General features: G+C 40.6%; 1 protein-coding gene across 1 annotated transcript; it reads right to left on the reverse strand.

The window, feature by feature from the left end:
- Positions 1-857: 857 nt before the first annotated feature.
- LOC147632506 (fe(II)/2-oxoglutarate-dependent dioxygenase 4-like) lies at positions 858-2,981 on the reverse strand. Its single transcript, XM_086806871.1, has 4 exons — positions 2,673-2,981; positions 2,316-2,548; positions 1,758-2,100; positions 858-1,317 (listed from the first exon to the last, which is right to left on the reverse strand). The coding sequence occupies exons 1-4, from the start codon at positions 2,784-2,786 to the stop codon at positions 1,039-1,041; spliced, it is 969 nt and encodes a 322-aa protein (XP_086662997.1). The 5' UTR covers positions 2,787-2,981; the 3' UTR covers positions 858-1,038.
- Positions 2,982-12,405: the final 9,424 nt, after the last annotated feature.

Genomic DNA, 12,405 nt, shown 5'->3' on the forward strand with positions numbered 1-12,405 from the left:
TGGGTTGTCCAGAAACATAGAAAAATATCAAAGGCTAGGCATTGTGCAAATTGCATCGTGGTCACGAGTTGTGCACAAGGTGAGTGAGATAGATAGAGAGAGAGAGAGAGAGAGAGAGAGAGAGAGAGAGAGAGAGGTTTGGCAATTGCTTGATTGAGGTTTTGCACAAAAAAATATCAAAGGCTAGGCATTGTACAAATTGCATGGTGGTCACGAGTTGTGCACAAGGTGAGTGAGATAGATACATGAGAGAGAGAGAGAGAGAGAGAGAGAGAGAGAGAGAGAGATGATATGATAAAGCTCAATTGAGAGAAAGTATTACATGACTCAATGATGGTTGATCGATTAATGATGAAACCCTTTCATGAGTACATACATTTGAAGGCTAGTAGCCTTATCCTTTGACCTAAACAAATCACACACACACACACACACACCTTGTTGGATTCAAGGTAGATCGGAGCACACATTAAACCTCATTCTTAAGCATAATCAAACTAAGCTGAAGTCAGTAAGAATGCACTAACTAAATGAGAATAATGTGGGCGAGATTAAGTTGTAAAATGAGAACATATCTTATTGAAAATGAGAATATATAGGCAAGTACATTGAGAGAGAGCCAAGCTCTACTTTTATTATGAGGTGTAAAGGTGGAGAGTAGCTAGGCTAAAATAGTGGAGATAATTGAGCACCTAAAAGAGGTAGATTCCAAAATTTGAGAGACACTAGGGGATGCTCCTAAATTAAGAGAAAATGGTAGGCTAGATGCTTGGTAAATCTTCTTCACCAAAGAGCACTTACAGCAAGGATAAATGGTAGAAATAACCACAAGAAAATAGCTCATGTTTGGGACATTATTTCTAACACCTTCCCATGAACCGAGAGCACAAGCATTTTTGAAATAGTGTCCTCTTGAATAAAAAGTCCATAAAGTAAACATGACACATGTAGCATACAAACCATATAAGAACACAAAGGCCAAATAAATACTCTATATAAGTCCAAAGAAAAATGAACATAACTAATAAATCAAGATAATTATTGTTCCATTTCATTCATTGATCTCTCCAGAAGAGCCTTGGCGAATTCAAGGCCTTTCTTATGGTTCGGTAGACTTGTATCGAAGTAGCGCATCATGTACTCTTTGAAAGTGGCTCCTTGGTACACGCATGGGTAATCATGGTTAATGAGCTCAGGAATAGGAGCAATAAATTCTTCCTCTGGAGGTCCAAATGTAAAGGGAAGAGAGATCCGTAACTTGTTTGGATTAGCTATGACACGATGGGGAGAGGATCTATACCGTCCATTTGTCAAGATCTGCACAGCAGCAAGGTGAAACCTGTAAGACCTTTTAATTATCATTTTCTTTTTTGTATTTAGGGAAGGTACATTTCTTTATATCCATTCCTTGGGTGGGATATAAAGAAGGTTGAGAGGAGGTTCATTTCTCTATATCCCACTCCTTGGGAAGAAGGGAGGGATTAGTGTAATATATTATATTATATAAATATCTCACACCTTACGTGAGGTTCGTTTCTTTTTAATCCAATTGTTGGGTGGGGAGGGGGGTGGGGGAGGTGTGGTTATTGGCAAAGGGGAGGGGAAGGGAGTATTGATCCCATGCGCCTGTTATTTGGCGAAGAGGAGGGGGAGTATTGATCTGCACTCCTTGCTCCCAATATCTTTGAGCTACCGTAATATATCATATATATATCCTAAGAGAGGTGGTTATAACATAGGTTTAAGATGTCACAAACCTCCATTTGATCGGCCAAGAGAACCACAAAAACGTTGGGTCGATACTTGAGTTCAACCCATTCACCAGATGGGGACTGCACTTGTAAGCCGCCAACCTCATCTTGTAAGAGGCAGGTAAGAGTGCCCACGTCTGTGTGCTCTTTGAAGCCGATAGTAGCAGCATTGGGGTCCAAGCACGGAGGGTAAAAGTTGAGGGTGAGAACTACTCTCTCAATTGTGGGAAGCCCTTTTTTGCTTTTGTGGTTATCCATGCTTTCCTTCCCAATAAGGCTCTCGAACACAGCATCGTACAAATCATTGCCAAGCTTTTGTACATCATGCCCAAAGTCGAGAAGGCTTTCCCTACACACATAACCATCCAAACAAGACCCACATTGGTCATACATTTCCTTATTCAAAGATCCGAAAAGAATGGTGAGCTTTGCTTTTATAGCAAGTGAGCTCTATGTTTTGTGCAATGATCCGATCAACCCAAAGCGTTAACTAGGACAATGTCGACCTTATTAAACAAAAGTAATCCTGAATTAATGACCCCTAATAACAGTTCAAGGCACTACCCAAAGATTTCACGGGCGTCTTGGAAGCCGTCGCAGATGCCCGGGCGGCGGCGCACCATCAGGATTTCCAGCCAGTTGGTGGCCTCTGTGAGCTCGTTGCTCATGAAGTTCATGCCATCGTCCCGCCTCGTCGTTGTGAAAGCCCGCTTGGCCTCGGCCGGCTGCTCGTAGAACTTCCGAGCGGCCACCCACATGCCCTCGATCACGCGATCGGGCACCCCGTGATGCACCACCTGCTCATTATTATCATACGACGATACTGACTGGTTAATAAATCAATCAAGCGAATACCTCCCTCTCAACAAAATATATGCTGCTTGACGTAAATAAGGAGGAGGTAGTGTGTGTGTGTTATACCTGGAAGCAGCCCCACTCCTCGCACGCACGGGAAAGCTCCTGCAGCACAGCGCTGCGCCCGTCGCCTAACAAGCCCTGGATGTCGATGGTGGGAGGAACTTCGCGAGCCGCCATGACGATGTCGGTAGTGTGTGCTCTCTAATAATAATAATAATAATAATAGTTAGGATTTTCCCTTAGTGTAAAGGAAAAAAAACACACAGCACAGCACAGCACAGCACAGCACAGCACGAGATAAAAGGAGAAGTTATGGTTGTGTTCTCTAATAGCCACACAGCACAGTAGGACAAGTTATGATGGGTGTGCTCTCTAATAATTAGGATTTTTTGAAGAGGAGAAAAACGTTTTCTCTTCAATAAAGAGGTCCAAAAACATTTCTTTCTGTACTTGTAACCATTAATATTTTTTGAAGAGAGGAGAAAAACGTTTCCTTAAGAACCAAGGATTGCATCCTTGAACAACTTGTCCTTCACACATTCATAACCCTTATAAAATAATAGCAAAAGAAAGGGTTCAAAAAGCATAGGTTGGTACTTCAAGTTATTATTTTTGACATGAATACAAAGGATTCTCAAAGCAACGACTACTAATATTTTTGGACGTGAAAAGAATAGCTTCTTAAAGCAAGGACTATAGCTTTAAATTATGTGTTGTTAGGCTCATCCTAGATTTTGCCTTATATGAGATTCACCATGACATTCACTATTCTGTTTACACATGTATAGGTATGCTATAAATTTCACCTTATATAAGATTCACTATTCAAGTATTTTTACACATGTGCACAGACGAAGCATCTCTCACTCTCTCTCTCTACACACACACACACACACACACACACACACACACACACCCATTCCATGTTCTCATGATACAAATACTTTACCTATAAAGGTGTATACTCCTTCAAATTTTACGTATAAGGACTTTTTATGAAGATCACATCAATATAATGCAAAAGGACTTCGCCCACTACCACAGTAGCCCGTTTTGTGTATGGAGTACCATACTACGGAGTCAACTATATCCTAGAATTTTGTAAAAGGTGTACTTTTGTATGCCCAAAATACATATTTGACAATAATGTATGGTGAAAATTACCATAAGATAGGGATCCTAGGTGACTAAGTATCATTTGAGGAGTAATTTAGGAACTTATTATAGCCAAAAACCTTGGTGGTCATCCCATGCTTGTTTTGTCATGGTTTTGGAATCAATGTGATGAATAATATTACTGTCCAAGTACAAAATGGCAGTGCCTGTTCATCTTTTTCAATCCAATCCCTGGTTGGATTAGTTGATCCATTTTCTTTAATTAGTTTCCATAGCTTCTTGTGCATGAGAAGATACTTCATTTATGTGGCCCAAGTGTACAATTCTTCCTAGAGAGCTTCTCAACATTTGTGATACTGCCTGACACCATTGCAAAGGTCTTCTCAGAGTTTGACTCTCGCTAGTGTCTAATTGCGTACAAATTTGGCGTTTAAAAAAATGCTCAAATTCTTTCGAGTGTTAACCCAAGTGACAAAATGATGTGATTTTATGCTCAACTAGGACTAATGCAACCCAAGAAGTTTAATTTTAACCTTCAGCTAAACCAATTTCTACTCATGACCATCTTAATTATAATGATTAGTACTAGAAATAGTGATTAATATCAATTGATTTTGGAGGATCAAATTGAGCATGTATAAGGTAGATTTGATGGGGGTTTTGGCACACCTATATTGCCGTTGGTTGAGAGAGAGTCCCCAAGCCTAGAAACTCCTCCAATGGCACCTTAAATTGGCGTAAATGGGTGACTTAACCCGACTGGTTTTTTGCAGAGTTTGGCTAACCCTTGGTTGATTTGAGCTCAGCTTTGAGATGTAGGTAGCTTAAGCTATGGCTAACCTTTCCCTAAGAAGGATTAAGCTAAATTATGATGATACATAGAGAATGCAGCAAATGTTCAGTTGCTTGGCAAATGACGATTTCTGGTTGTAGTGTGCAAATATGGCGAACGCCCTTCATAAGATGAGGCACCTAGGTGTGGGAGAGATCTTCCAAAATTTTAAGAGGCAATGGCGGCCTATGGAATCATTATTGAAGCATGTTGTGATCATTCCATAGGCAACCATTGCCTCCCCCCCTAACTTAAATCTAAGAAATGATATCAAGAAATGATCACAACATGCTTCAATAATGATTCAAGTAGGTTGTGGTGACTTACAGTGATGATTTGCTAGTACTTAACATCTATTTCTTGGTAGCATGCATGAAGTACTTATGTTTGCTTAATAAGGTTCAAAACACTTATGTTATCTTAATAAGGTTCAAAGTAATATACTTTAATATAAGGAGAGGGGGTGTGTAAATGCTAGAGAGAAAACATAGATATAAGGAAGGGGGTGACATAGTAATTTTTAAAGATATCCTTATAAGCTTAAATAGGGGGGTGTTATCATCTTATGAGAACATATATAAAGGGTTTTCGTGAGGTTCATGCACGCAGGTGACGTCCGTCTTTATTGTTGCGAGTGAATCCCTTGGGATTGAAATATGCAACTAGACTTAGTGAAGGGGCACAAAGCCCACGGTTGTGTCAGTAAATCATGCTTGCTTCTAATTCCTTAACCCACCAAAATTGCTACCCAACCATTAAAGAAACATTAGGAAAAAATGCGTTGACCTCTGGACTCTCAGGCTCATCGATCTCCTAGAGAGAACTCATGGAGCATAATTCATTATGTGATGAGATGTGGAAGCCTGAGATGAACAGTGAGGTCCAAGGGTGGTGGTAGAGATCTGATTATGGAGCTATGCATTAGTGAGACTAGAATCTCTAAAGAGTTGTTAAACCCACCGAGGTAGGCCAGCCTTCCTCTCAAAGCATGAAGAAGAAGAAGATCCAATTGCAGTAGAGGACTCATCCGATGCTATTAGGAGAGGTAATGAAGTAAGCACTGGTGGGGGTAATCCTGAAGTCAAAGAAGGACTCGTAGAGGGAGTGGGAACTGTAGAAGTTGTTGCAACATGAACTCGTGGTGGCTATAAGTAGTAGCTAGCACCGGAGTTGCAACAACAGGAGGAGGAGGAGAAGCTGGTTGTGGAAGAGGTATAAGATCAATAACATCGGCCGGGAATGGATCATCTAGAAAGTTGGAAGATGCATTAGGTGGAGAGGAGTCAATACCAAACAAGCTCTCATCAAACCAATCATCATGGGAAATGATGATGTCATTAAAACCACTGGATCCCAGAAGCGGTACCCTTTGGATCTCAGACTGTAGCCTGTGAAAATCATCCTCTTTGACTTTGGTGCAAGTGTGGTCCTCTTCTAATCTGGGACATGCACCTAAGAGACCGAAAACTCATAGATGAGAAACAAAAAGCTTTGTGTCCTATAAAAGCCTCCTCTGGAGTCATCCCCTCAACCGCTTTTGTGAGAGAGCAGTTAATGAGATAAATTGAGGTAGCCACAGCTTCACCCTAGAATGCAAGAGGGAGACCTGCATGATGCAACAAAGAATGAGCCATCTCTTTTACGGTCCAATTCTTCCATTCCACAACTCCATTCTGCTGAGAAGTGTAAGGAACTGTGGTCTATCGGTGAATGTCCTTTGATGCAAGGAGGTTATCAAACGATATAAACTCGCTACCATTATTAGTCCGGAGAAAAAAAACTGTACCCCCAGATTGATTTTCCACCATCGCAATCCAAGTCTTGAAACTGAAAAAAGCATTTGACTTGCGAGCCAGAAAACATACCCAGAGTTTACGAGTGAAATCATCCACAAGAAGAATAAAATATCGAGCCCCTCTAACAGATTCAACCTCCATGGGTCCAACAAGATCTACATGTATAAGCTCCAGTCTTTGGGTTGCTCGATGAGTGGCCTTCTCTTTTATTTTATGGAGCCTCACCTTGGTCATCATACCCAAAATATCTTAAGCTTTGTATCCAATTTTTGATTGTGGGAGGGGAATTCAATCCTAGGACATCTTAGCTATCTTATTTTATCTTTACCTATGTTTGGTTCATGGGAAGTTGTTAGAAATAATGTGCCAAACATGAGCTATTTTATTGTGGTTATTTCTACTAGTTATCCTTGCTGTAAGTGCTCTTTGGTGAAGAAGATTTACCAAGCATCTAGCCTACCATTTTCTCTTAATTTAGGAGCATCCCCTAGCGTATCTCAACATTTGGAATCTACCTCTTTTAGGTTCTCAATTATCTCCACTATTTTAGCCTAGCTACTCTCCACCTTTACACCTCATAGGTGATAAAAGTAGAGCTTGGCTCTCTCTCAATGTACTTGCCTATATATTAGGCCTCTCATTTTCAATAAGATATGTTCTCATTTTACAACTTAATCTCACCCACATTATTCTCATTTAGTTAGTGCATTCTTACTGACTTTAGCTTAGTTTGATTATGTTTAAGAATGAGGTTTAATGTGTGCTCCAATCCACCTTGAATCCAACAAGGTGTGTGTGCGTTTGTGTGTGTGTGTGTGTGTGTGTGTGTGTGTGTGTGTGATTTGTATAAGTCAAAGCCTAAAGGATAAGGCTACTAGCCTACAAATGTATGTACTCATGAAAGGGTTTCATCATTAATCGATCAACCATCATTGAGTCATGTAATACTTTCTCTCAATTGAGCTTTATCATATCATCTCTCTCTCTCTCTCTCTCTCTCTCTCTCTCTCTCTCTCTCTCTATCTATCTCTCTCTCTCTCTCTCTCTCTCTCTCACATGTATCTATCTCACTCACCTTGTGCACAACTTGTGACCACCATGCAATTTGTACAATGCCCAGCCTTTGATATTTTTTTGTGCAAAACCTCAATCAAGGAGTTGCCAAACCTCTCTCTCTCTCTCTCTCTCTCTCTCTCTCTCTCTCTCTCTCTCTCTTTGTGTTTGTGTCTTTGGCATATGTGTCTCACTCACCTTGTGCATAGCTCATGGAATTAATACAATGCCTAGCCTTTGATGTTTTTATCACAAAACCTCAATAGAGGACTTGCTAAACCTCCATAACCTGACATTTAGTTGTTTGGTAAAAATATATAAGATCTTGACTAAGAAATGACTCATAAGATGGAAAGCATGTCATAATGACCCATTTGGTGAGAACATTTGGGGCACCTTATCTTGCTATCAACCTTCTCAAAATGACATTACTAAGTACTTGATCTCTTGTGTAAAGATTATTAATGCCCCTTACACATGACCAGAAGCAATGCATGACACTACTAAGTAAGCAATGCATGAAACTACTAAGTACTTGATCTCTTGTGTAAAGATTATTAATGCCTCACACACATGACTAGCAGCAATGCTAGCCTTTTGCACATGACTAGTAGCAATGCTTCATCTTCCTAAATTATTATGCTTCTCACTAGATAGAGTTTTCTTGGGCATGAATTTATAACATCCATGAGGCTACTTAAATGTTAATGTCAAATGAGGCCTTGGCATTTAGCAATGAACTAATCCACCTGAACACTATCTTTGAAAATTTATGTTTGCATCCTGAAAACTCTTAATACAAGGGTGAACTATCAATTGGGACAAAATAACATCTCTAATGGCATGATCCATGGTAGCAATGACTTATTTGAAATACCTAGCAAAATCATTATCGAGTTTTTTGTCCCTTCTTTTTGCTCACCTCAACATTATGGCATGGCACCTATAGATCCGTCGATCTAGCTCTTTGATGATGCTGCGCAAACCTTACTTACTGTGTAATTGTTATGGACACATGCACTATAGTCTCCTAATGCCATTATATTGCATTGGGAAAGGGCCCTTATTGTTTTCTAGCAATACTATCTATTCTCATTGATAGCGTCCATCTAAACAAACCTTGAGGAACAAATTTTAAACTTAAAAGAACATTGATTTTTAAGGTAAAGCATGCTATTAAAAGGTATCAACCACCAAGGTTTTTGGCTATAATAAGTTCCTAAATTACTCCTCAAATGATACTTAGTCACCTAGGATCCCTATCTTATGGTAATTTTCACCATACATTATTGCCAAATATGTATTTTGGGCATACAAAAGTACACCTTTTACAAAATTCTAGGATGTGGCGCACCTGGTAGTTGACTCCGTAGTATGGTACTACGTACACAAAACGGGCTATTGTGGTAGTGGGCGAAGCCCTTTTGCACTATATTGATGTGATCTTCATAAAAATTCCTTGTACGTAAAATTTGAAGGAGTATCCACCTTTGAACCTTAAATATAGGTAAAGTATTTGTATCATGAGAACATGGAATGGGTGTGTGTGTGTGTGTGTGTGTGTGTGTGTAGAGAGAGAGAGAGAGTGAGAGATGCTTCGTCTGTACACATGTGTGTAAAAATACTTGAATAGTGAATCTTATATAAGGTGAAATTTATAGCATACCTATACATGTGTTACAGTAAACAGAATAGTGAATGTCATGGTGAATCTTATATAAGGCAAAATCTAGGATGAGACTAACAACGCATAATTTAAAACTATAGTCCTTGCTTTAAGAAGCTATTCTTTTCACGTCCAAAAATATTAGTAGTCGTTGCTTTAAGAATCCTTTGTATTCATGTGAAAAATAATAACTTGAAGTACCAACCTTTGCTTTTGGAAGCCTTTCTTTTGCTATTATTTTATAAGGGTTATGAATGTGTGAAGGAGAAGTTGTTCAAGGATGCAATCCTTGGTTCTTAAGGAAACGTTTTTCTCCTCTTCAAAAAATATTAATGGTTACAAGTACAGAAAGAAATGTTTTTGGAACCCCTCTTTTCCTCTTTATTGAAGAGGAAACGTTTTTCTCCTCTTCAAAAAATATTAATGGTTATAAGTACAGAAAGAAATGTTTTTGGAACCCTTCTTTTCCTCTTTATTGAAGAGAAGTGGGGGCCACAATACCAGAAATTAAACTTGCTTTTCTAACCAATGAAACAAAGGACAACCATCAAGTTGAAACGGTTTTTATTGAAAAAATGCATACGTTACCCACCATGGTCTTATAACTGAAACTTAAAAATTGTTGAATCAATAAATTCAAGCCTTAGCAAATTACAACCAACCAGATTTTCTCAATTTAAGAAGTTGATATTTACATTGAAGGACAGTTTTTTCTTTTTTTTTACACGAAGGGAAAATCCTAACTATTAGAGAGCACACCCATCATAACTTGTCCTGCTGTGCTGTGTGGCTATTAGAGAGCACACCCATAACTTGTCCTTTATCTGGTGCTGTGCTGTGTGGTGGCACACCCATAACTTATCCTTTATCTCGTGCAGCAACCAATAGTTAAAAAAAAAAAACCATTAGAGAGCACACCCATCATAACTTGTCCTGCTGTGCTGTGTGGCTATTAGAGAGCACACCCATAACTTGTCCTTTTATCTCGTGCTATGGTGTGTGGCACAGCACCACCCATAACTTATCCTTTTATCTCGTGCAGCAGCCAGCCAGTGGGTAAATTTTTTTTTTCCTTTACACTAAGGGAAAATCCTTTACCCATGACTTGTCCTGCTGTGCTGTGTGGCTATTAGAGGGCACACCCATGACTTGTCCTTTTATCACGTGCTGTGCTGTGTCGTGCAGCAGCCAGCCAGTGGGTAATTTTTTTTCCCTTTACACTAAGGGAAAATCCTAACTATTATTATTATTATTATCATTAGAGAGCACACACTACCGACATCGACATGGCGGCTCGCGAAGTTCCTCCCACCATCGACATCCAGGGCTTGTTAGGCGACGGGCGCAGCGCTGTGCTGCAGGAGCTTTCCCGTGCGTGCGAGGAGTGGGGCTGCTTCCAGGTATAACACACACACACTACCTCCTCCTTATTTACGTCAAGCAGCATATATTTTGTTGAGAGGGAGGTATTCGCTTGATTGATTTATTAATCAGTCAGTATCGTCGTATGATAATAATGAGCAGGTGGTGCATCACGGGGTGCCCGATCGCGTGATCGAGGGCATGTGGGTGGCCGCTCGGAAGTTCTACGAGCAGCCGCCGGCCGAGGCCAAGCGGGCTTTCACAACGACGAGGCGGGACGATGGCATGAACTTCATGAGCAACGAGCTCACAGAGGCCACCAACTGGCTGGAAATCCTGATGGTGCGCCGCCGCCCGGGCATCTGCGACGGCTTCCAAGACGCCCGTGAAATCTTCGGGTAGTGCCTTGAACTGTTATTAATTGAGGATTACTTTTGTTTAATAAGGTCGACATTGTGCTAGTTAACACTTTGGGTTGATCGGATCATTGCACAAAACATAGAGCTCACTTGCTATAAAAGCAAAGCTCACCATTCTTTTCGGATCTTTGAATAAGGAAATGTATGACCAATGTGGGTCTTGTTTGGATGGTTATGTGTGTAGGGAAAGCCTTCTCGACTTTGGGCATGATCTACAAAAGCTTGGCAATGATTTGTACGATGCTGTGTTCGAGAGCCTTATTGGGAAGGAAAGCATGGATAACCACAAAAGCAAAAAAGGGCTTCCCACAATTGAAAGAGTAGTCCTCACCCTCAAGTTTTACCCTCCGTGCTTGGACCGCAATGCTGCTACTATTGGCTTCAAAGAGCACACAGACGTGGGCACTCTTAATGCTTTACAAAAGTATCCTCTCAAAAGGTCGGCATCGCAACATGTAAAGACTCTGTAGAAAAGATGGGGTTCATTTGCCCAAACTTTGTACCATGAGTTGCCCAATGCTATACATAAGCACACTCTACTGAGGTGGTCATCGTCAGATGAAAGGACTCCACATCCCCCTCTGAAAAAAAATGTCGTTGAACTGATACAAACCCAACCTGATTCTGATCCAATGCCAAAAAACTCTGGAAGTACCACTATCCCCCAGGCGCGGTTAGCAACCACAGATCCAAAGCATCCCATCGGGTCCAAAAGTCCATCCTCCAAAACAACAAACCTGCACATTGCATCAAATTGGTAGAGGGAGGGGCATCCTCAGAACCATCACAACGAGAGGCAGAGGTAGACTCCTCACAATGAGGAAGGGAAGCATGAATATAAACTGCAGTGGTAACAAAGTCCTCAAGAGCATCAGTGAGAGCAGAAGATTGTTCTGAAAAGATCACTACTCTCCTCCAAAAATTTGTAAACGCCTATCACAGAAGAAAGTCTCCGCAGATACAAACAACTCCCGAAATTGATCATCAAGTAAAGTAGATGGAGATGGGTCCCCTTTGAGTGTAGAAAACTCCTATGGGAAGCAAAACACAACCAAAAACTTCTATCTAGCAAAAACCCAGCACTCCACCACCAACAGAACCTGGCAAGGAATATGAAGAAACCGGGTAACTTTGTAGGCCATGAACAAAACACAGGTATAGATGCTCCAAAATTAGCAAAACGCTGATTGAAATTAGAAATTCAGTGCCCTCCTCAAGTACCAAACTGCCTCCAAAGCCACAATCCACACAAAACCCCCTCTGCAAAGTGATTTGTGTCCACTGTAGAAGAAAACGTAGCCAGACAAGGGCTACAAACCTGAAAATTCAGGCCAAGCAGTGTCCACACCTCCTATGAGGAAAAACGCTGAAGAAAAGGTACCTTCACGTCCAATAGGAGGAGCGTAGGTGAAGGTAGAGCTACCAGCAGAAACAACTCAGAAAAACGCAGCAACCATGGCTATAAATCTGAAAATGTAGAAGTGTTTGGGGTAGGAGATAGAGCAAATTCTGGAAAAGCAGAAGAGATATGGTACCATCAAGTCCTCATATC

Source organism: Cibotium barometz, chromosome 13, assembly GCF_041138505.1.
Source record: "Cibotium barometz isolate CiBa-2024 chromosome 13, ASM4113850v1, whole genome shotgun sequence".
NCBI lineage: Eukaryota > Viridiplantae > Streptophyta > Polypodiopsida > Cyatheales > Cibotiaceae > Cibotium > Cibotium barometz.